General features: G+C 47.8%; 1 protein-coding gene and 1 long non-coding RNA gene across 4 annotated transcripts in view; both read right to left on the bottom strand.

The window, feature by feature from the left end:
- LOC309655407 overlaps positions 1 to 6,724 on the bottom strand; it is a 44,770-nt gene extending 38,046 nt beyond the window's left edge. Inside the window, exon 1 of the long non-coding RNA XR_014260823.1 lies at positions 6,363 to 6,724. This is a non-coding gene — a long non-coding RNA (uncharacterized lncRNA). The remainder of the gene's footprint in view (positions 1 to 6,362) is intronic.
- Positions 6,725 to 12,968: 6,244 nt separating this feature from the next.
- OTX2 (orthodenticle homeobox 2) lies at positions 12,969 to 23,779 on the bottom strand. 3 transcript variants are annotated; one of them, XM_082450895.1, is made up of 5 exons: positions 22,728 to 23,779; positions 22,502 to 22,575; positions 17,633 to 17,847; positions 16,492 to 16,643; positions 12,969 to 14,619 (listed from the first exon to the last, which is right to left on the bottom strand). In XM_082450895.1, the coding sequence occupies exons 3-5, from the start codon at positions 17,727 to 17,729 to the stop codon at positions 13,999 to 14,001; spliced, it is 870 nt and encodes a 289-aa protein (XP_082307021.1). In that variant the 5' UTR covers positions 17,730 to 17,847; positions 22,502 to 22,575; positions 22,728 to 23,779; the 3' UTR covers positions 12,969 to 13,998. The 3 variants fall into 3 exon arrangements, with proteins under 3 accessions (XP_082307021.1, XP_082307022.1, XP_082307020.1); XM_082450896.1 differs by having other exon boundaries at positions 22,502 to 23,779; XM_082450894.1 differs by lacking the exons at positions 22,502 to 22,575; positions 22,728 to 23,779 and adding an exon at positions 21,522 to 22,495.
- Positions 23,780 to 24,895: the final 1,116 nt, after the last annotated feature.

Here is a 24,895-nt window from a genome sequence, read left to right as displayed (position 1 = left end):
TTTGACACCTGAGAATCTTTTCCTATAGCCATTCTAACATCCATTTTAATCTCTCTAAAACCAGAAAAACATTATGATTTTATTATTCATGTAATTCGTTAGTAATGCAGCTAGTGTCTGCTGTTTGGAGCAATTTACAGCAGGCATGAGAAGCTGCAATGAGCTTGGTTATTCTTTGAAATTCCTGAGGAGGTCATAGCTGAAGTGCCTTCAAGGCAAATACTGACTCATTAAATAATTACATTTCCTTGTGGAACAAATGCAAATCTATATTAACCTACAGAAATCTCTTTGGCAGTAACAATATTAGTGTCAGAACTGTCAAAAGAACTGAAAAAAAAAAAAAAAAAAAAAGGGACTTTCCTGGCAGTTCAGTGGTTAAGATTCTGTGCATCCACTGCAGGGGGCAACGGTTCGATCCCTTGTCAGGGAACTAAAGTCCCACATACTACATGGTGTGGGCAAAAAAAAAGAACTGAAAAATACATTTGGTATTCAATAAGCATACAGTTAGATACATAGTAGATGGAAACTCACACCTAACAGGTCATTTAGCAGCAATTCCAGCCCTCCACTAATGCTGGACAGTTCCTGAGACTTAAGTCCAAGAGTTCTTCCTTCTCTAGCTTTAAATGTTCCAAACTGGAGATTGTGCCACTTCCCTGGAAGAACTTTTCCATAGCTAGTGAGAGGTCATCACTGACATATTTCTTGTTTCCATCAGTTTACTCCAAATTAGTCTTGGACAATTCTTCTGCCTACCTGATGGGTGATGCCTTTTCAGGCACTGGCAGGTGGTTGTCAGGTCCTTGCTCCACTGCAGACATCACAAAGGTCTTGCCTCCTTGCCCATGCGCTCAGAGACATGTTTTGATTTTGCAACCTTAAACAAATTGCTTGCACAGTGTGTGCTGAAGCACTGTGGAAGCTGATGACTAAAACTTCACTCTTTGCAAACATAGTCCATTTTGCCTATTCAGGCTTTCTTGAGACATCAGTCCCTCTAGCCACTTATTCGTTTTCCCTGTAATTCCTTAGAGAGCTGAATTGCCATCTTCAGTAAATTCATTTGAACAAATTCATTACCCTGTTCTCTTCTCCTTCTGCCATCATCCATACTAGTTGATTTGCATAAAGCCTTTTTTATTCCCAATTATTCTCTTACTTCTTTTTTTAAACCAAGAGCCCATTTACAAGGTCTTTATTACTTTATTACTAGATTACTTTACCTCACTCTTCTTGTTAAATGCCAGTGTATAAGGGGGAAAATGTGAAATGCAATGGCAGCCCTGTTTGAGCCACATTTAAAAGGAAATTAAAACCATGTTTTGACAGTGTTTTTAGAGATGGGGAGGGGGCAATAAACATTGCCCACAGAATGAACTAACCCACATTATGTGGGAATAAAGATGCCAGTATCGTTCTTAACTAAAGTGAGAGCAGGTTGGTGTTCAGAGTGCTTGGAGCTGGGAAAAAACTACTTGCAGTGATGGATAAATATTTTAACTCTTAACATGGAGAGGACTAGAGGTATGATTTAAAGATAGTAGGGCTGGGAAATTCTCCGGCAGTCCAGTGGTTAGGACTCTGTGCTTCCACTGCAGGGGGCATGGGTTCGATCCCTGGTAGGGGAACTAAGATCCCACATACTGCTCAGCCAAATAAATAAATAAATAAAGTAGAGTGGTTTGTCTTGTTACACCTTAACCCCCTTATAAAATCTGTCTTTGCTCTTACTTCCTTCTTTCCAAATATATTTGCAGATTTCAAAATCCTTTTGGTTTCTACCAATGTTGAACAAAAAAAATACAGACTCTTCATGACAAAGGCAAACACAATACAAAATAAATTTAACCACGCAGTTATGTAACACATATAGTTTGATACATGTTATACAATATTATATAATCACTCTTCTTGCATTCTTCCTATTACATCTGTGTTCCTGTCCTTTTAGTAGAATGAGCACAGTCAACATTAGTTCACCGTGGCTTCTGACTCTGACTCAGTTTTGCTGGCCAGTGGCTGACTACAATGACGATGACAATAATGGTGATAATAATAACAGAGGACATGGACTGAGCACTTATTAGGCCCAGTGCTTTAATACCCACAACAACTGGGGGAATAGAAACTATTATTTTTCCTGTTTTACAGATGAGGACACTAAGGCACAGAGGGGTTAAATAATCTTCCTAAGGACAAATATCTACACATATCATTATAGAGGAGCTTGGATTCAAACCCAAACAGTCCAACTCTAAAGCCTGAATGCGTCACTACTATCCTTAACTACACCCCTAGTGAAACTAGGGGCTAATTTCTCAAATAATGAAAAACATATACTGACTTACATTTTCTAAGGCACCTGGAAGTTACATCTCCTTATTAAATAATGTTGTGTGAGGGTTTCTACAATGTCAGGAGAGCTAGAAATATAGGCAAAAAACCACAACACAATTTGTATATGAAGTTGGGGTAAAATTAACCAAAGCTCAGGAAAAGTTCAAAATATTCAGAAAAGATAAGCAGGATGAGCACAAGCTGCACGTTCACAAGGGAAGCTACAGATGTCCCTTGGCACCAAATCCACTCAAGTTATCAATGAAGGACACAAATGTAAAAGTTCAAGACCTACAATAAAAACTGACCTCTGGAAAGTAGTAAATTTGCCAGCTTGGATAGGTCTTTGAAAGGCTGAGTAAATCACCTAGTCCAATGCTCTGTTTATTGATTTAAGACATATGCAAATCATTTCAATATGGGGGACTGATCCCATCTTCACCACCATCATCTTGAAGAAGTGGCAGCTCTAACCAAGGAAACAAAAGCCTAGACTCTTCCCCTTTAAGGTTCTGGACTCTATCCAGACCCTCTCATGAAGCAGAGAGATACTAAAGAAAGATAGTCTTGAAATTGTAAGCCCTTACAAATACTCTAAACATGTGTGTTTGCCTCTTGGCTGACCAGGAAAATGTTGTGACTCTCTTTAAGCTTTCTGAACATTATATCATCAAAACACTAGAGCCAAGGCCAGTCTTAAGCGGTAAAAAGCCTTCATTGTTTACCCCATGTCTTATTTCCCCACAGTCACTTAGGCAACTGCCCAATGTTACAAAATGCACCAATTTATCCATCAGTGACTTTTTGTCATAAGGGGTGTTCCTTTACCAATGTATACAATGCACCCATCCTATGATTAGTAATTATAGCTTAGGTTTATTTAGTGTATCATTTTGGGGAGAAGATACCAAAGGATGGAATAGGGTTTGTAAATACCAGTTAATTAAAAAGCTAGGGCAGCAAACAAATAGACTAGGAATGAAGTTATGGAAAAACATAGTGACATGGTTCTGTGGCACTGTTTGCTGACAACTGAAGTTCTGTGTAAGTGAAGCTGATCTTTGATCCTGTCCAAAGGAACTTTTTGCTAAAACTACCTAAAACAATTTGGTTTTACTTTTACCATCAATGATCCACTTCCAACACATGGACATTAAAAAATATATTAAAATAGCTGCAGTATTTTTAAAACCTCTCCATTTTTAAAAAATCTGTCGATTCTCTCTAGAGCCATCTAGCAAAATCAAATAGAATCATTACAACTAGTATACTGGAGTAGCAGGGGCAGAATAATTCCACCAAGTAGTAATGGCAGGTTTCTATGACTTCAGGCTAGAACTGAGTACGCTGGGACATGAGACTAAAACTCTTCCCTCTACATATTTGAAAATGTGAATAGTAGTAGTTCCCCTGCAGGTCACTTGGCCACCCCTCTCTGGGCACCAACACATAGGACAGCTTTGTTTTTCAGTACACCCCTTTCCTTTATTCTCCACTGCCCACCACTTCCGCCGTCCCTTCTAGCCCTGAACTTTACACCAAATGAGTATATGGTGATCTGTACTGACCTTACAGATGGCAAAATAAAAGCCATTTTCAAAACAATAAAACCAATTCTAAATAGGACTTTGCCTTTTATTTAAGGTGAATTTTCCCTTTACTGTTTGGCAAAAACATTCATTTCCAGAGGCTTTTTCTAGTCATAGTTACAGTGATGTTCAAAGTTTATTGGGCAGGGAACACACAAGGTTACCTTTTCAACCTTTCTAATTTTTATTGGATTCTAAGCTCCTACATCTTGGCCCTCAGGCATTTTCGTTGACAAAGCCCTCCTACCTTCCAATCCAACAAAGACCAAAGACTTTGGATATGAATTTTTTAAAGTAACCACTGGAGAAGAGGCTTCAGTTGTATTGGCCCAACTGGCAATCTGTGGAAGGCCACACGAATTGCTCAGAGATAACGCCCTGCCTTTCACCTTGCGGTCACCAGTTTGAGTCAAGCAGAGATTAACGGTGTCTAAGGGTTGTTATCATCTGGTGATGGCTTGGGAGCTGATATGAAATAAATTGCTAGTATCTTGTGTCTACTTGCCTGAGGTCGCCTGGTTCAGGCTATTTGAGGGACCAGATCCAAATCTTAGCTGCAATGGTTACTCTAAATGGAAGCCTCTGTGCAAAGATCAAATGCTAAATAAACCATAGATTATACCTCTTCTTGCGTTAATGGAAGATATCCTCTCAGACAAGGTTGGAAGTAAGCTGGGGAGTTCTAAGTGGGGGAAGTGGGCAAAATCTGCTATTCAAGACGAAAGTCCTCTAAGTATTTAATTTAAATTCTATCCTGGGTCCCCTACAGGTGATTATACCATCTGATCTGGAATTCCTCTTCTGGATGACATAGTCTTGCCCTCCTTCTCGCTCAGTCAGAAGGTCCCACACCTCCCTTATCTATTGTTTCATCCACCTTTGACAGTCATCAAGCTTTAAAAGGAAAAACTTTTCAACAGAAAAATTTGGGAACCTACGCATGGTTGGTATGTGCACACATATTTATGTATGTGCAGAGACAGAAAGAGAGAGAATCAATTCACATTAAATTTTCTGAAATAGTTAATTAGGGTCGGAGACTATCTTGTTATTATTGTTGTTATTGCTGATTGTTTTGTTTTGATTAAAAAGGCTTTTGGATCTGAATCATTAAAATATTTGCTTAAATTTTCTACTTGATATTTCATGTAAAATACCATTAGAACAAATCTTGTCTACTTCATTCATTAATTTAATGTGTCATACATAAACAGACTCATGGACAATAATTCAAATTTAGGTAGAATTTAAAAATAACTAGGTAGAATTTAGAAATAAAAGGGACTTTTAAGATTATTTTGTTTAAAGAAAATTAAAGGTTGCTAAAAGTTAAGGGTAGATTTAAATTTTACAGGGCTGTCATCTTGTCCAATTGTTACCAAGAACTACAAAAGTTTCCATCTCCAAGTTCACCCTTCATTCACAACCTATGCATCATAAAAACCAACGGTTCATAATTTGGGGTGGTTACAAACCCTTTTGTAAATCTGGTGAAAGCTATGGATCTTCAGCCCAGAAAAAATACACTTAACATACAAACCAAAGAAATTTTCATACAATTGAGTTAATTTACCCATCCCCTAAAATCAATCCACAGACAACCATCCCCAAAAGGACACTTGAGTCACAGGTTAAGAATTCCTGAAAAAGATATCAGCTCAGGCAACTTCTAGTAAGAGTACCTACTCCACATCTTTATCAATACATATGAAGAAAAGAAAAAAAGGAGAAAAAGCAATATGCCCTCTTAAAATGGGCAGAAATCAAGATTATTGGTTTAATCAACCCTATTATTTGTCCTTGAAAATGGTGAATACATGTTTGTACCACTTCTCCTCCACCTCAAAACTAGAGGGCCTTAGAGTATGATCAATTTTAAGACCAAACATATCTCTTATGATTTTGGTAAAAGATAATTAACAAACAGACTGAGGTTCTGTTAGCCTTCTAGAGCTTCAAGTGGTCAACTCAGACTAAAATTAAAAATAGGGTCAACTTAATCAGCAAGAGCTACTGAAAAATAAATTTCAGTTAGAGACTTAGATCAATTTAAAATTTAAAAATTAATGTGATTCTTCTTTCCAAAATTACCTAATTTCACTTTAGACATATATGTCTAATATATATGTACACATATATATATAATGTACACATGTATATATGTGTAATTTCTATATTACCCATATAAATATATATAGTTGCCCAAAATATCTGCCTCCCATTAAAAAAAAAAAAAAAAATCCTTACCACTTCCACAGCAGTAAGAATGGCTGAAATTCCCCAACCAAACACAACTCAAAAGTTATCAAATTTGTTTAGATTAGTGGCCAAGAAGGACTCAGGGGAAAGCTTTACATGTGCATCCTTAGTGTTCAAAACTACCTCAAAATTCAGTTTAGACGACTTCGTCAGCCAGTAGTCAAAACGTACCCTGGCACGAAGTAATCTCGCCGCTCCACACGCCAGCTGGCAAGGCCTCGAGTTGGAACCGGAAGCCGCTGCCAGCCGACCGCCCAAGCCCTCGGGGCCCGGGTGGGTGCACTTCCGCGAGGACACTGGGACGGTGCCGGCTATTCCTCGCGGGCCCGGCACACTTGGTTCCGGGGTCTTAGCCCAGGCCTGGTGCGGTAGGTAGGGGTTATGCCAGGTTGCGAGCTCTAAGGATAAGCCTGTTTCAGTTCCCGCGTCTTTCACCACAAGGAGCTTGAGGGAGGAAGTCTGGACTTCGGAGCCCGCCCAGCGTGGGGCTGCGGTCCGGGCATGCGGCGAGAAGAGCGCCCACGTCGCCCTTGACCGAGGGGAATCATTGCCTCGCGGCGTCCTTACACTCATACCCCCATCAGATCCTCGTAAAGACCATGGATGCGGTTGGAGAAGGAAGAGCACGCGCACCGCGAGCTCCCGGGTCTTCCCCGCTTCCGCGAGGAGGCACAGTGCCCTAAGGACCCAGCCTCGCCTCTGCCGGGGGGGCGCGACCCACATTCCACCGCTCCGCAGGGGACCCGGCGGCGCCATGTGCGTCCTAGAGCATGGCTCGGGGCGCTGTGGGTTCGAGACCCACTTCCGGGGCTGGTGCCCCCACGCTGCATGGGTTGGGAGGGGGGTCGTGATCTCAACGTCCCACGCAGCTGCTGCGTAAGCTGCTTCTCAGCCACTCCAGTAACTCCCAGCCTCACCCGTTGCTCTCTCCGGACTCGCCAAATGACCTTAGCCCGGGACGCCGCGCGGGCAGGGGAGGCCCCTGGGGCGATGCCCGTGTGTACTTTGCAGCCTCCGAAGGCCCAGCGTTCGGAGTCTTCCGCTTAGTTCGCTGGGTGAAAGGTGGGGGTGGAGAATGGGAACACGGTGCACTTGCCACATTTTTTCGTTGAAAGCCGGGAACCCACTCCCTCCCTGGCGCCGCGGCCGCTGCCAGGGCGTCCTTTGCGTCGTCGACTGCGCGCACCCTGTCCAGAAGGCTTCCTCGCGGGCAGCAGGAGAGCTCCACGAGTGTTCCGGACGTGGCAGGTCTTGTCGGGGCAAGCCAAGCAGCCTCTTCACAGGCTTCGCTCCGAGGCGGCCAGAGGCCGAGAGGCTCGGGAAACCCCAGACTTAGGGGAAACCGACATCCCAGGCAGGGGCCTAGATGTGCCCTAGCCACCGCCTTTCGGGCATCGCTCCATTAAAAGAGGGGAGGGGAGGGGCAGTGACCGGCGACCCGCCCCTCTTACGTCTGGGGGTGACCTTACGCCTATAGGCAAGTTTTCCCCTCCCCTTTCCAGAACAGTATGCGATAGTTAAATACGGTTAAATGAAGAACACGGAAGACTCCCGCTCTGCTGTCCGGAAGAACGCCTCTTAAGAGCATGGCAGCTAACAAGAGGTTTGACTGTAAGCTGATAATCAGGTAGCTGTGGTCGGACACCCACTCCAGAACGTCGCTTCTCAGGAGCCATGTTATCACACACGACGTCCATTAGGCCCCAGTAATCCGCTATCAACGCATTTTAGAGCCATTTGAATGTTAAGGCGATTTTTATTAATGGCCCAGGAGCCTAAAATGTGACTGTTGGTTCTAGGAACAGATTTTAACACAACTGGAGGCTGCTATAAGTGATTTTTAGGTCTCAGTGTAGCCTAAGGCCTCTGGAGATTCCAGTTGGGCGATTGGAGGCAGGGTCTAAGGAGAGGCTTCACTCCACCCAAAAGCTGTCTCTACGGGCGTTTTATGCCCTTTACCTCGGGAACCTGGGTTGGAGGGTGAGCAGACCTGCAGGGTGCAGGATATACCCTGTGGGATTTGGTGGTCCCGTCATGGGCAGTTCAAGGGGAAAAAAGAAAAAGGCAATAGTATAGCTGCTAAAAACTGGCATTTTATTTTTAAAGTCCTCTGCTGGAAATGTCTTCTAGTGATGTCAAGTAGACTAAGAAGCCTTTCATCCAAAAGGCCATTTTCCCACTCCGAGGTAGGCAAACTATGTCTAGGACACTGGAGTGGGTGACAGGATTCCATCTGATTCTTGGATAGCACCCCTGTGGTGCTGAAACAGAAGTCAATTCAAACTTTGGCCACTTACCATTATATTTGCTACGGGATTCTTTTTTTTTCCCCCCTTTGTTGTTGTGTTCCCCCCGCCCCCGGCCCCCCAATACCATGTTTCCTTCCTCTGAGAATTGAAGGTAAAGGATGGGGAAGATTAAGGAATAAAAGTGAGTCACAGACCTCATGCTGTTCGACTTTCCCTCTAGGAGAAAAACAAAATTCGAAGCCGACCCTCCCCCTAGTGATAGCCTGACCTCTCTGGTACCTGCAGTTATCTTTGACCAAATGGGTTGGACTTGGTAGGGCTCCTTTATTTGAATTTGCTTATTGTTTGTTTACAGTCGACAGCAGGTTGGTTTTTAAATATAAGACACACTGCTTGCAAGAGAGGAAGTCTGGCTAGTTCTCTTTAGAGCTGGGGGCACCTCCCTTGCTTGTGGGGACTGCTGCATAGTAGAAGGCCTTTCAAACGCATGCCTGCTTACTTCTCCTCTCCAGCCATTTCTCCATACAAAAGCTTCCTCCAGCCCCCGTGATGGGTTCCCTTTCCTTCGAACTGCTTCCACCAAAAAAACTGCCCTTTACAGAGTTTAAATTTCGTTTTAATCAGGTTAAGACCGAAAAACCACTTATTATTTTAAGGTCTCATGTTGCTATTAACAGGCAGTTTAGAAGAGATGCTCCAAGCAATCGTATACAATGTGTCTCAATACACCGAAGCACTACCGTTCACATGTAATGTTAATTCTGTCCGAGACAAATCCCATAATCTGTGCAGTTTCAGAGCCTAATACGGAAAAACATCGGGGTGGGTTTTGTTTGGGGTTTTGCTCTCTCCATCCCAGGGGAAAGTGCCAGGGGCTCCCCGTTTTTTGTATCATGCTAACCCAAGGGCAGAAATGGGGCGACTAGGGGGATCAGGTTTTATCAGGGCACGCTGCGCTTACAGGGTTCTGGCCGTTGAGAAGAGGAAAAGAAGTGTTCAAGACACTGGTCGCAGATCTGGGCATGCAGATGCGTGAATGGGGCGTGAACCCTTTTGTGGTACGAAAGGGAAAGAGATAAGGTTTTGAAGGAAGGCGTGAAGAAGGCAGAGGTCATGGCAGAACCCGACCCTGCATCTCTGCATTTTGGTCGTTTTCTAAGACGTCAGTTTCCGTTTGTGTGGGATGCGCCTGTCTCCTGCCCGACTCCTTTGTGTTTCTCTTTTGTATGATTAAAACACGTCTGTGTATCAATAAACCACCACCTCACACTGGCACTCCTGGTTTTGGGTTACAGCTTTGTCTGGGTAACAACAGCGAGGTTTTCAGCGGGTGTTAGTCGCGGGTTCAAACATGGGGTGAGCGCGCCGGGGCTGGCCGCCCGAGCGCCCGCTTCTGGTTAAGTGGAGGCGGGCGCAGGACTGCGGCCCTGCTCTGCAGGTAACCGGAACGGGCCGCCCGGCGCTGTCCGGGACGCCAGAGGCACGGCTTTCCCCTTCCAGAACTGGCCTCTGGCCTTCAGGGCGGGTTGAGTGCTCCGCCGGGTCTGAAAAGGAAAAGTCAGGGCATCCAGTTTAAAGACGAAATCTAGAGGCGTCGGAGAACAGCGATGAGCCGAGGGTAACAGAGTCCCGCAGGCTCCCCCCTGAAAGGCTCAGCTCAGAGCCCAGGAGCCCCAGGGAGGGCAGAACACCGAGCGCAACTCCCCCCAGCCCCACTAGCAGAAGCCCCAGGCTTTCCTGGAGGATTCCTGGGGCCCCAGGCAGGCCCAGCTGGACCCCCTCGTCGGCGCCACGTCTTCGCCGGACACCGGAGGCCAAAGGCGCGGCGGGAGTCCCCGCTGTGGCGGCGGCAGCGGCGGCCTCGCCCTTTACCGCCAGTAGGACACCCAGCCGTCTGCGGCGCTTCCTCCCGGGGAGAGAGGAAGGCAAGAGGCCGCGGGCGCCGTCGGGCCCGCGTCTCTCCCCTGGCCCCCTCTCCCGGGCCCGGCAGGGCCAGCTCGCCATCCTCTCCTTCGGTCTCGGCTTCCCTTCCCTCCAGCTCAGGGCGTTCGCCTCCTGGCCGGGCCACGCACGCGCACCTGGAGCCCGCCCGGCCCCCGAGCTCGGCCAGGCCGTGAAGTCACCCGGCCACGGGTGCCCAGGACCACGGCTGACCCCGAAGCCTGACTTCAGGCCTCGAGGAGGCCGTGCTCCTCCCTGGGCTGGCGGCGCGCGGGCCTCGCCGGGGCCCACAAGCGCCCGGAGCCCGCGAGGGAGACTGAGGACCGGGCCGTGCGGGGGGCTGCGGCTCAGCCGAGGTTCCGACCAGAGCCGGAGCCGGACCAGACAGAGGGGAAGCCGGCGGACGAGCGCCTCAAGGCCGCCCCTTCCCGGCCCGCAGGGCCGAGTGGGGCCCAGAAGGCGGCGCCAGCTAGAGAGCCACCTGGGCCTCGGGCCCCCCCGGGGCAGAGATGGGAGTGCCATTCCCGGCTAGCTCCGATCGGGCAGTCGAGACTTAGAAAACACAGCTCTGAAAGCCCGCCGTGGATTCGGCGGGGAGCACAGGCCGCTCCCGGGCGCCACGTCCTCGCAGTCGCGCCCGGGGCCTCCGGGGCGGAGGGTGTGGAGAGCCGCAGGGAAGGTGAGATGAGAGGGAAGCGAGTGGGAGAGGAGCTGAGGAAACTGACCATGATCTCAAACTCCGAGGTTTCGAAAGCCGGAACTTAATTGACTTGATTGGATTTCTCTTCTTATCTGTGAAGGGACGAAACACTCCCGAGGTGAAATACAAAGGGCCCAGAATCTTTGTGGGAAAGATAAAGGTTTGGGACAGCAGAGCTTTGTAAAGCAAACTACCCCACCCTCACCTGCACCCCTCAAAACGAAGGTTACATCAACATTCAAGTCTTTGTTGTTCGCCAACAAGCGGTTGAAATCGCTCCCCGACGCCTTTGGAGGGTGGCGTCATTTCAGTACCAAGTAATGACGATTATTGGACTAAACTTCATAAAGCCGGGTCCTGGCAGGGCGCGGTGACCGGAACTCTCTGGACGTGGGAGCCCGCGCTCGCTCCCCGCCTCCCTTGCCCTCCCTCCGTTGCCTGCGGTCAGGGGGAATTCATTTCTACTTCGCCGTCAATCCAAAGGCATTTAACTCCGTGGTCTGTTAAACGAAGTTGTGCAAAGGTGATGGAAAAATTAGTTTCAGAGGGGGCTCGGCGCCTTTTTTTCTGACGTCCTCCTTTTTTAAAGTACGGGGAGAGAAACCTAACTGCGTGATTTGCTGAGCAGTCCGCTGTTTGTGGTTGTCGTTATTGTTTTTACAGAGAGGGTGATCTTTCCCGTCCCTTTGTGGGGCATCCTGAAAACTGAAGGCCGTGTGAGGAATTACTGAGGATCTGCTTTCCTTGCATGAGACCCAGTATCTGGACAACTATAAAGCAAAGATTCATGTTCGTTCCTTCTCTAACTCTCTCTCTCTGCACCCTCCACCCCCAGCCCCAATCTCATTCCAGTTGTAAACTACGGTAGGGTGAATATTATCAGTAGGTATTAGAAAATCTTGCCATCAAGTTGTGCCTCAGTTGTTGACTGTAAACTATTCCATTTCCTCATTTCCTTTAGCAGCAAAACAAAAACAATTCTTAGACAAGATCTCATGTAGGGTTCAAGACAGCATGTGCAGCAGCCAGGGAGGGGAAAATCAGCCAGAAAACAAAATGGTTGCAACTGCTAACATTCATTTAAAAAGTTACAATCAAGAATCACTTAATTTTGGTCAGATTTAAGAGCATAAGGAGTTTAAAATGAAATTAAATATTGCTTTTAACTGCAGAGCACCATAATCATTGAATCATTGGCCCATTTTGTCTTTTCTGGTGATTGGTTTACAAAATGCAGGTACAACTGAGAAGAGACCTATTTTTTTTTTCCCTCAGCACTTTCTAAAAAAAAAAAAAAGAAAAAAAAAAAAAAAACCTGACCAGGGTGCCTTATGTTCAACTACTGAAATTATAGGTTTTAAAACTTTTCTGAAACTCTTTTGTTCAGAAATCATTTCTGCCTGAATTGCTTTCAGATTCTGATTACATTCCCTCTCATGTTTACCTCAGATTTTTTTGGAAGTTAAAAAAAACCCCTTAATCAAATAAGAGAAGAGAAACAAGGAATTCTTGTCATTCACGTTTTCTCTGAGGTACTACAGTTCGCCCCTTCTCGCTTAAAAAATTGATCTGTGTTAAGACATGCTAGTAAAGTGCCTAAGAAATTGTTAGGGTTATCTGGCAGGGAGGGAAAAGCAAGGAGAGCTTTTGATTATTAGGCTCTCTATACTCAATTTCAGAGCAGTACTAATGAAAAGTCACAAAAAGTTGACATACCGGTCATTCATATCTTGTTCATTCATAGATTAGGCCACCCCCCCCAAATTTTTTAAAAATAAAGTTTGCTAATTCCCTCTCTGACCCAAGAAAAACATGTTTTGGGAAGGAGTGGCTGAATGTGGGCTTCTCATTCATAAATGGTGGTATAAAATTAAACTGGACCCAATGTTGTGCTAGAACCATTTTAATATAATTATACATATCTGCCAAATCCAGGAAGAAAGGTTTATGCATATATAACTTTTCCAGTTAACATCTGCAAGCATAAACAACGATGATCTCAGTTTATAAATTCATCAGGGTCAGAGCAATTGACCAATGTCTCTTTACTGCTAGGCTTACCAACAGCAAATTACAGATGAGTTAGTGTCCTTTTGTTTCTCTTCTCTCACTCTCCTTGTCCAGAGACATTTTGTTGTAAAGTTTCAGTGCAGCTCACCTCCAGCCAAAGGTAATCTTTTTAGATAAGTACTCAGTTGCTCTGAATTTACTTATAATTATAACCTATTTAATCACAGAAGAACCCCTGCAGAGGTGGAGTTCAAGTTTGCATACAATAACAGGAGATCACAGTTTTGAAGTCTAGCACAGATTAAAAACCACAGATGTACCATTTATATAAGACACACACTGATTGTCTCTTAAACTACATATTGACTCCTTATGAACATTATTTTTTAAATAAAGTAGTGCATCTAGGACAATCAGTCGCACAATTCACACAGCCCTGAAAAGTTTTTCAGTGCCAACTACCAGTTGGTCATGAAACGTGAGTGAGCTTGAGACACTGTCCATTCCTAAGATTCAACCAAGGATTGGCTATGACATTGGAACACCTCTGCTTAAGAAGGCTATGTCCTTCCCTCCTTTCCCTCACAATTTAGTTTTGTTTGTTTATTTTTGGTGGTATTTGGTTGCACGTGGCTAGAATGCTTTCGATCACTTTGCAAATCAGTAAAACCAATGATCTAAAACTATGATAGGATCTTAAGTATCAAATGGTTTGTCCATTTCAGGTAGCTGGTTGGCAGGCCCCTCTAAGGCCTTTCATTTTTCCTTCTATGCCTCCCGGGACATTGATCAGAAGATGAGTCTGAGCATCATACCATCTAACTCTTTTAACCAATGCCTGGCTAAAACTGGAATGTCCAGCTCAGTATATTTAAAAATCACCCACAAAAAGAGGTTCTGCAGGTCCTCACAAAACCTGGAATTTCCACGAAGATGTCTGATCTTTATAATCCAAGCAGTCAGCATTGAAGTTAAGCTTCCAGGAGGCAGTTTGGTCCTTATAATCCAAGCAATCAGTGGTTGAGTTAAAACCCAAGCTTGAAGCTCCATATCCCTGGGTGGAAAGAGAAGCTGGGGACTGATTGAGATGGCTGGTGACTGCATTGGTACCCATGGGACTGAGTGTGGTCCCTGGTCCAGGAAGCTGGTGATGCATAGGGGTCAAATAAGATCCACAGTCCATGCCCCCAAAGTAGGAAGTTGAGCCAGCATATCCTTGACTATAACCTGAAGCCTGAGTATAGGTCATGGGATAGGACCTCTGCATGCAGGAAGAGGAGGTGGACAAGGGATCTGACAGTGGGGAGATGGAAGCTGGGCTCCAGATAGACACAGGAGCACTGCTGCTGGAAATGGCTGGGACTGAGGTGCTAGAGGGGGGAGTGAATTGGCCACTTGTTCCACTCTCTGAACTCACTTCCCGAGCAGGAGACGTCTTCTTTTTGGCAGGTCTCACTTTGTTTTGACCTCCATTCTGCTGTTGCTGCTGCTGTTGGCGGCACTTAGCTCTTCGATTCTTAAACCACACCTTGAAAGGGAAAGAAACTTCTTTAACGTGGTTTCAGAGACTCCTTAAGGAAAAGAGTGGCTCCCAGATTATAAATCTGTCCTAGATGGACAGATGAGCTAAGCAGACAATCTCTCCTGCCAGTGAAACTCTCATATATGTTCCTGGAATTATATGAAAGTTGGGGAGGCTCTATCTAAAAGCATTTGACCCTGCTTTACTCCTAGCTCAGAACAGTAAAATTTAAGATAATCACCCAAATCATATGACTAAAAATTCTCCCCCTCACTTTCCTATCTCTTATTTCACCCCAAATACACACATACACATAAGACCCAGCTATATTTTGGAACACTCTCACAATGGAATAGAACATATCTATGTCTTTTGGATGGGAACATAAGAGAAGTGAGGGAAAACAATCTGTTGTTATATGCCAGCAAGAACAGTCTAAATTCAAACAGTTTACAGTCCATCTTCCAGGTAGCAACTACTAATATGTAGGTTGGTTCCATCACTCTACTTTTTGTCTCTTCTAGAAAGACTCACAAAAGAAAGCTCCCAGGAGAAATGATCCTGTTGAGGAAGAAGGTCTGAAAGCTACTACTTGCCAAAACCTTCTTTATGGTAAGTGGAGTGACTCATATATACTCTGCTTTGAGCTCAAAGACAGACTTCTCTCCTAGGCTCAAGTCTGAGCCTTCAGGGTCGTGCCACTGGACACATAGATTGTTTACTGTATTAATGTTCATTGGCTTGTCCACTTTGCCTCTGTGTGTAACTTTGAAAATTCTCTTTACCAGCCTTCTTCATGTTCTGCAATGAAGGTGTTGTGTTTGGTGTGTGAGGGGGGGCTTATCAGGGAAGCTACTGGCGTTTTCTGGGCAAAAGTCCTTAGTTGTCCTCTTGAATGAGCTGTCCATGTGGGTGTCTTAACTGTGGTAAAATGATGCCGTGGAGGCTGAGCGCAAACCACCACCATGCAGAGCCATTTATTTTCTTTCAGTTAAGACTTTAGTTCAAGCCTCACAAATGCTAAAACTTCTTCTTTCTGACTTTGAAAAAGCCTCTTTTTGATCTGCAGTTCATGCTGATGTGTCCTAGCTGAAGGGGAGTCCCAGGTGTACATGTGGTTTAGGTGTTAAACATTCTTTCCAGAGAAATCTATATGGGACTTGCATTCCAGAAGAGTTGGGAGTTTACTTTCCTCTCCAGCTTAAGGTCAAGTTAAGGGGGAGTAAGGGGAGGGGGGAAGGTATCATTGGGATACCATGTTGATATTTTATCTGCTGAATGGCTCAGATCTAGCAAATTCTGTTCTATCCCTAAGAAGTCAAAGAAAACACTCTTACTGTGTAATTTCTTCTTCTACCACCAAACTGACATGTGACCTTGAGCAAGTCATTTACTCTATTTCTTCATCTGTAAAAATACCAGAACTATCCAGGAGCTAAGCTTCTTTTACCCTTAAAAGTAGATGAGAATGGGAGGGGGGATTTCCAACAGGGGAAGGGAAAGAACTAAAATATTATGTGCCTATCCTTGAAATCTGCCAAGGCTGGGCTTCTGTCCACCAGGGGTCCAAGGGTTCTAGGACTGTGCTTTATCATTGCAGCTAAATCACCAGTCTTACCTTGCCAGCTGGACCGGAAGAACCTTGGTCATAGGATTGGGTGGGGGGTGGAGGGACAAAAAGGGACACGAGGAGAAATCAGACACTGAAGGGGCCCTAAGAGAAAAGTTTACTGGCTTCCGATGGAGCCGAGCATTTAGTTTCGAACCTTCCTCTGGTCCTCTCCAAGACCTGGAACTCTCCTGGGTCCTCAACATACACAGTGCTGGGGGGAGGGGTGGCACGGTCAGGAAGGATGGCTATGTCTACATCTGCCCTACCTGCACCCTGGACTCGGGCAAGTTGATTTTCAGCGCCACCTCCTCCCGCATGAAGATATCTGGGTATCGGGTCTTCGCAAATAACGCTTCCAGCACGTCTAGCTGCGCCCGGGTGAACGTCGTCCTCTCCCGCCGCTGTTTCCGAGGGGTGGCTGCGGGACAAGAAGCCCAGGGCCCTTTAGGGTGCGGGAGCAGCTTCTCAGTCACACGGGGTCTCTGCGGGTGTCCGACTCCCGCCACGCCCACACCTCAGCGCTCCCCTGGTCCTCGCATCAGCTCAACCCGGCCCCTACCCGTGTCCTCCCCACCCCCGCCCGGCCTCGGCTCCTCTGGCAGACCCTGCCCCTTCCAGGGGATGCCCCACTCCGCCTGACGTCGGAGATGGCTCCAGACAGAGCGTCTCTTCGAAAGCTAACCAAAAAAAAAAAAAAAAAAGAAATAAAGAAAGAAAAAAAAATGGAGGACAAAAAACAAGAACCCTCCAAAATCATCCCCTAAACCATCAACACAAAAACCCCACTCTGTGAAGTCAAAGCGTCCCTGAGGACCGGCAGCTCGAATTGATGGGGCAAATCTCGATTCTGTCCGAGATCTAGGCTTTTTTAGGACTCCAAGGGCCTTTGTTCCTCCATCTTTCAAATGGGGGCATATTTCATACTCCTTGTTCTAGGAGGGTTTTAAAAAACAGATCTTATCGGAAAGGAAAACACTCACACCCGGGGTAAATCACACCTCTAAGAATTAGAGGCTAAGGGCCTGGAGGTCAGAGGGGAAGCCCCAGGCTTGGCGGGGAGAATTTATGATGAGAAGCCCGACTTCGCCAAGAGGGCACTTCCGAGGAATTGGACTGCGAGGTACAGGCAGGGTCCCCTCGCCCAAATGACAAGGGCAGTAGCCTTCCTCGCCCCACTCCTACGTTGTAGATCCACCTACTCCCTTTCCCCAGCCCCTGCCCTCTCCTCGGCCGGTAATGCCCTGTGGCTTTGAGCTGCTTCTCGGAAGGAAAACCCAGTGGAGACCTCGCCTGGAGCTGGGGCGGGGGCGACGCCACCGCCAACTCCGGTGCTCGGGGGAGAGTGTCACAGCCCCGCGGAGCGGGCGTGGGGAAGGGCAGGGCAGCAGTGCCGCGGGGCTCACTTACCCGGGTAGCCCACCGAGGGGTGCAGCAAGTCCATGCCCGAAGTGGTCAGACTCAGCCCATTGACTGCGTAAGGCGGTTGCTTAAGATAAGACATCATGCTAAGGTTGTTTGGAGGCGCAAAGTCGGCCCAAATCCGGGGGACCCAGCCGGAAGGTCGCGCTTCGCCCGGGGTGGACAGATTCAGAGTCCTGGTGGGTGGGTTTGGAATGGTGGAGCTAAGGCAAAGCAAACAAACAAACAGAGGTGCTGGTTTACCGCTTCGGAGGACGCAGCTCTTCCACGTTCCACCACTAACTTAAGAAGAGCCCGGGCTATGCAAGGCAGAGGCTTTTAAAGGACTTGCAAAGCCTCCCCCCCCCACCCCGCTCCCCTCCCCAGCTGCTCTGAACTAGAGGAGATGCAGAGAGACCAGATAAACCTGTCTTCCCCACCCCCAGCCAAAACTTAAAAAAAAAAAAAAAAAAAGACCCGAAGAAAGCAATACAATCTGCCTCCCGCTCCCCCCCCCCCAACAAAACCCCACGCCTCCAAATGCACACATTGCATTCCTATCCCTACATTTGCATAGGACTCCTTGGCTGGCACTAGCTAATTGTCTCAAACAAAACTTGATTGGGGCCATTTGCAGAGACAAAGAACTCTTTGGCTAAATAAATAATGCAGATAACAAAGGCCATTGGTGAGAAACAAAGAAACAATTCAAGACATCTACCTCTCCCCAGACTGTTGCCTTTCCAAGGCAGATTTTAATTATCTTAGCTTTTTACCACTTTCAACTGCTGCGAACCTAAAATGTCAGTGCACTTAACATCTAAAATACCAACTTGCTAAACAGCAAACTTGAGAAAACTGCTCAACCACTATTATTCCACATTTGAAGTCATTTCCAGTAATCATTTTCACCTAATTAGTAGTCTGGGTAATTAGATTTCGAGGTAAGTAACAGATTTATTAGGGTTTTGGAGAACTTGATTATATGTGTCTAAAGAACTAAAGCTAAACAAACAAGTATTTAACTTTTTATCGACACCCATCAAATATTTAAACGCAGTGCAAAAAAAAAAAAAAAAAAGTCTTCAAGTTTGGCACAGGGTGTGCTAGGAATTCTGAAGTAAAGTTAGAATCCCACCAATCAGATAATGACAGGCTCCCACATTTGCAAGTAGAAAGGGTGCACATTTGTGGCGCAAGCCGCTTCCATGTTGATCTTGATGTGTAGAGGCTGCTGATCCTACAGGAGGCAAATTTTCGGGCATTTAGGTGCTCAGCAGCTACAGCAGAGTTTCCTGTTACCTCTAGCGCCTTTCTGCACATTCTAGTTTTGAAGAAAGTAGATACACAAACACCCAAAGTTGTGAAACTAATAGAATTTCTCCCTACCTTTCAAGGGTCCTAAAATCCTATAAGAAAAAGAGCTCAGAGAGGGAAAAGGAAGGAAGAAAAAGAAAAGTTATTTACTTTATTCTGTTGACTATTTCTCACTCCCCCAAGCAAAGGGATCCAAAATGGATGTTTAGAGACTGGCTGTTTGCAATTTTGACTTTTGTTTTCCTAAAAGGTGGCGCTTCTCCTGCATGGATCTCTACTTTGCAACTTTGACACTATGAGAGATTGCTTCAAAATGGCGGACACAAGATTAGGAGAAGTTCCCTCTTACTTTTACAGAGGTCCTACTGAGTTTTAAGGACTCTGGATTTTCATATTTACATTGCTTAAGAGATCAAGACACAAAACTCCACAGATGGAACCCAGTTACTGCAACTTCTTCCTGATTTAAATTCATAGCAGAAAAAGCATGCTTTTCCACCCTTAGATCTAATTTAATGTAATTTTGTAAATGCCCTTGTAGGAGTTTGTATTATCTCACCAGTAAAACTAGTTTAGTTGCTCCTACAACAAAGACTTGATGTTTTATCTTTTCCTTTCATGATAGTTATTTGGAGGCTGTGAAAATAATATTGCTTTAAAATACAGTCATGTATTGGTTTTAATAGCCTCTAAGCTGGGGTTCTTTCTCGTTTAATGCAAACTTACTATGTCGGAAAGTTCTGAACTACTATAGAAACAACTGAAATCATATCGGATGTGCACATGAGAAATATGCAAGTGTTCTTACATGTATAGCTCTCACCCAATTAGAAATGCCTGACACATCACACATTAAAGTAGCACATTCCAGCATAAAAAGCAGTTACAAACAGAAAACAACAGGATCCTTCTTGGAGCTCCTTTGCTCTACCATCGAAAAATGACCAAAATTCCCGGCATAGACTGTTTTCCATTTACTACCGGATACATCTTTAAAAGAAAAAGGAACAAAACAAAACTACGACGTGTTCTCCACAGCTAGCCTAGGTATGCGCTCTCCAAAGAAGAGGCCTTAGACACTTCCATCTAACTTTCAAAGCCCTGCCAGGAAGCCTTTCTCCCTTCCTCTCTAAGCAGAGCCCAGAAGGGGAAAAAGAAATCCCTTTTCAAAAATACAAGCCTCAAAACAACTGCTCAGGAGGTGGCCCCTGGAGAACTCCTACCTAGAAGGAGCGGGCGGCGGTCTCGCGGCGAGTCCGCGCAGCCGCTTGGCGCCTACACCTCCGGGCGCGAGTGACTTGGTCCGGCGTCCCTGCCCGGCAGCCCTGCAGCCTCGCAGCCCCGGCGCCCGCGGTCCTGCTCCACTTGCCCGCCCCGGGCCGCGCTGCCTTATATCTAACGGTCAATTCGTGCAATCTGTCGCTCCCCCTCCCCCCTCCTCCCTTCCCCCTTGTTTTTTTTTTTTTTTTTTCATCTTCCACGGAGCCCATCTACCAGTTGCTGTGTCCTCGCTCAATAATAATTACCTCGTCCGAGAATTAATTATAATAAATGTTTTCTTGATAAACTAACGAGATAATCCGAAGGGCACACGTCCCTTAATTACAGGACGCCGTGCTCAGCTCTGCTTCTCGTCCGGGCTGATTAATTTTCTGCATGATGGAAAGGAAACAAAACTACGCGGACTGGCGACCTGCCTGCGGCTCGGAAGACAACGAAGAGGAAGAGGAGAGAGAAAGAAAAAGGAGATATGCGGGCAGCGCGGAAAACAGCCGGCGCGGGCCTCCCTCCGGCGAACTCGAGTGAAAGTTTCTGGCCTCAGGGAATCAAACAACGCTGCCACTCGCGAGGGAGGGAGGAAGAAACGTGCCCAAAGGGTTGGCCTTGACTATTAATTATGGCGAGGAGAAAGCCCTGGTGTTAGCTCTGAGAGCAGAGGTCTGGGTATCTACCTGCCTTTGGGGGGAGGAGTTTCCTCTTCAACTCCTCTCTTGTGCTAATAACTTTGGCGATGGGAAAAAGTCCCGAGGAGAGCAGGAAAAATCCTGACCCCGGAAGCTCTGGGATGCAGGGAGAATTTCCAGGAGTGACCTCCCCGTCCCCTCCCCAAGCAATCCACCACTCAAGGGGCAACGCGGCTCGGCCTTCTGTCCCCGCACCCCACTTCGGTCTGTAAAGGAGGAAACAGCCGACTCGGCGGGATTCTGACGCGGACTTGGGTTTCAAAAAGTGTGTCCTGAAACCAGACTGTGATCTCAAGAGTCACTTGAACGCTTCAACACGAAGACTTCTTCGGAGTTTGAGGCGCGACTCGTTGCCGAGGCTGGCTGCCGGCTGAGACCTTCTGCTGGTTCTCCCCCGGGCCGACCGAGATTGGAGGCTGGGCCTCAGCGCCCCGCTTGCCCCGGCGCGATCCGGCCCGCGCCGCCCGGGTGTCCCCGAGCCTGGGAGCAGAGCGCGCGAGCGCGCAAGCAGGCCGGGCCGCGGCCCCTGTCCGAGAACAACTGAGCGGCCGCCTTCCCACCGGAAGGATTCCAGTCCCCGGCTCCGTGCGGCCTCGGGCGGAGCAGGGGCCACTCACCGCCACTTCTGCCCGCCCCAGGTGCGCGCCGAGGGCTGCGAGGGGCGGGCCCGGAACCGTCCCCGGCAGTCACGTTGGAAAACGACCCTTCCGCGCTCGCTCGGTCTAGGACCACAAAACACAACAGCCATGGTGTGGGGCGGGGGGGGGGGGGGGGGGGTATGGCACTCCCGGGTTTTTTCCCCCCGGGGTGGGGGGAAGTGGTGCTCAAAAAGAAAAAGGAGATTTGGAGGCCCTCTGGAAGAGGCCGAGAACCTTGGTGAGCTGCTCTTGGCTGGGGGAGAGGGGGCCGAAAAGAGCGAGCGGCGAGCGCCGGGGCGGAGGAGATGCCGGCGCTCCCCGCCTCCTCGGTTATCCTCTCGGGTTTCCTCTCACGTTCATTAGGGACAGGCAGGAGCTTGAGCGGCGGCCGCCGGCGCCCGCCGACCCGCCGGCAAGCCGGGCTTTGGGCGCGCGGAGGCGCCCAAATTATTATTATTATTAACAACATCATCATCATCATCATCATCACCATCCATCCATCCATCCATCTAGCTACATCTGCATCTTTTTGTCTCGGACTCTGAAAACGTCCTTGGGATCAATCCAAATGACCCCAACCACATGTGATGTCCAAAGCGCAAAGATCGCAGGGAGCAACCCAGAATGGGCGTTGACATAAAACAAAACCACAAACAACACCCCTCCAAAATACCCCACATCGGACTCGGAGGGTTTCCACGACGTTTTGCGAAAGCACCGACCCCAGGAGCGCGCTCCCTCCCTTCCTCCCACTCTCGCCCTTATCTCCAGATCACAAATTTTTAGCAGTGATCGTTATTACACCTCAAAAATTTGCAAGGGAAAAAAAATACATCAGCCTTAAGAAGAACTCCACGTTCTCAAAGGTGCATCAGTGGGTCTACTAGAGGCACTGGGATGACGGTAGACAGAGGGACACGTAGATATGATATAGACAGACACGACAGACAGACACTTACCTTAGAGCCACATGGGAAGTTGGGGGGGGGGGGGGAATCAAATTATCCTTCAAAATTCCAAATAGCCAGCTATCCTAAAAGAAATCAAGAGTATTGAGTTAGAAACCTTGCAATCTTCACCCTTCCATGAAAAGTCAAACACAACAAAAAATATTTTTCTAAAGAGCAGAAAATAAGGAAAGTCGCTCGAGTTCGAAACGCGCGTGGGCCCCTCTGTGATACATACAAAGTAGACGTGAGGAGGGCTTCTCTAGCGATTTTTATTTTTAATAACAGTGGAGGCTGAGTTGGAGCTGAGGTCGGTTCCGCTCTCAGGGAGATTTGCTGAGAAAGCGCCTCTCTGGCAACTTTTTGACGCAAACTCTCCAACCAATGGCAGGGAGAGAATGATTGACACATCTAAGCCAGAGGGAAAATAATAAAAACACACAACAGGGGGAGGAAAACAGGCCGCTGCTGCACGGGGGGACGAGCAGGCAACAAATCCAGGCCTCCGACATTACCAGAATGTTCTTGAAAGACACTGGGCTGTGCTTAAAATATACATTATGGGCCGGAGCATGTGAATTTATTGTATAATTAAAATGATGGACAGGGAGGCCTCTCCTTTCCTTCTCCTGTTCTTCCTTTCCTCTCTTCTCCCCCCACCCCCCTTTTTTGTTTTTGCTTTTGTTTTAGGGAAGGGGAGAAAGGAAACCCATACACCTTAATATGAGAAGATAAAAATATTTAAGTCAAGGTCGGAGAAGAGTGAGCGTGGGAGATAGCTGGTTATTACATTCCACGCTAGCAGTAAGTGTGTAGAACAGACACAGAAAGCTAGTGAGACTGAAGGTTACAAACACGACTCTGCGGTCTCAAACAGGGTCAGACCACGCTGAGGGGACCGGGAAGGGTAGAGAAAGGAGGCCTGGGAGTGAAGCGTAGGCATGTAAGCAAGAGAGATGCAGATACCCAAGTCCAAGAACAAACTATTTTCAAAAACTCAGTGTCTCTCTCATTCTTTATGTCCCTATAAACGTCTCCCGGCCCCCAAGCAAGAGACCCGGGCTCCTGGTTTTCGCGCAGGGTTTTTAGAGTTTTAAGAAGCCCAAGACAGCCTGCAAAGAACACGAATCCCCGAATCTAACCCCAGGGCCGGTTGGGGAGACAGCAGGAGTCAGGTCAGGATTCGGGGCTGTGAGAGTGGGGTCGGCAGGATACCCGGGGAGGGAGAGGACGTGGGAGGCCCACGCGGGAAATAATCAGAGTTTCTGCGTTAAAACAAACGCCACCCCAACGCCAGCCGCGGCGGGGCCTGGAACTAACCGAGCCCGCGCGGCCCGAGCCGGGGGCTGGGAGCCCGGAGGCTGGAGAGGGTCGGCACCCGGGGACCGAGCCGGAGAGAGCGAACCCCAGCCCAACTTTTCCGCCTGGCACGGAGAGCGGGGCCCGACAGACCTGAGTCCCCAGAAAAGCAGAGACGGATTGGGCGGGGTGGGGTGCGGGCCCCAGTGGACAGGCTGAGGGTGTGTGAATGGCCGGGTGGGGGGGCGCGGGGAGTGGGGGGCGGAGAGCAGAAAGCAGTTCCTGCCTCACAACTCCCAAAGCCGGAAAAGAAATATAAAATCTCTTCCTGAATACCCTCCCCCCTCCAACCACGCCGCCACGGCAAGTGGGCCAAAGAAACAGCTCGCCGCTTTTAATTTGGGGACCTATGTTAATGAAGTTGGTTAATTAATTCGTCGCTTTGTTGTCGGTTCTTATACTGTATGTGTAATCAAATGTGGCCGTCCTTGGGATTTCCAGCAATTAACGAATTACGGGAGTGCGCACGAGGCAGCCAGCGCTCGGCAGCCCGGCTGGGCTCCGGCTCCGGCTCGGCCTGGGGCTGGACACTCGGCGGCCGCGGCCAGCCTGGCAGGTGTCTCTAGAGCTCTGGGCCCCGGGTCCCCGCGAGACCTCGAGCGGCCCGGGGTCTGCCCATCTCCTCCCGGGCCCTCCGCGAGCGCTCCAATCCGCAGAGACCCGTTGGCTGTCGCGTTCCCAGGAGTCAAGACTCTCGCAGGGGGCCCGGGCTGGGGGGAGGGTGAGTACGGACCTTTTTTCTCACCCCGCCCCCACTGTACTAAAATGCTTGACAACTGCCCCGAGGCCTTTAATGGGGGGGGGGGTGTAGAAATGCCCCAGGCGATCTGGCCCGTGCGGCGTAGGTAGGGAGCTCTGGGCCAGTCACCATGCTTTCGATGAAGGAAGGGCAAATCCACCCCGATCCCCCGAGCCAGAGCCTCCTTCCTACCCCAAGACAGGACAGCGTTTCCCCCCAGTTGTACCACAGAGATGTTTAAAGCATCAAAGAACGAAAAGGAAAAATGGACGTTGTGCAGCTGGCGGAGGGAAAGGGCGGGAGGGAGG

Source organism: Balaenoptera physalus, assembly GCF_965194825.1.
Source record: "Balaenoptera physalus genome assembly, chromosome: 2".
Classification (NCBI taxonomy): Eukaryota; Metazoa; Chordata; class Mammalia; order Artiodactyla; family Balaenopteridae; genus Balaenoptera; species Balaenoptera physalus.
The sequence above is the reverse complement of the archived record's forward strand: the minus strand, read 5'-3'. Positions and strand labels throughout refer to the sequence as shown.

What these genes read in the sequence shown, in the direction of transcription:
- OTX2 (XM_082450894.1), bottom strand. Translation starts at nt 21,652, where the DNA reads ATGGCTGTTGTGTTTTGTGGTCCTAGACCGAGCGAGCGCGGAAGGGTC. An exon ending in TGGGGCGGGCAGAAGTGGCG is followed by an intron (nt 17,848 to 21,521) that starts GTGAGTGGCCCC and finishes GCTTTGCCTTAG; the next exon opens with CTCCACCATTCCAAACCCAC. An exon ending in CCCCTCGGTGGGCTACCCGG is followed by an intron (nt 16,644 to 17,632) that starts GTAAGTGAGCCC and finishes CTTGTCCCGCAG; the next exon opens with CCACCCCTCGGAAACAGCGG.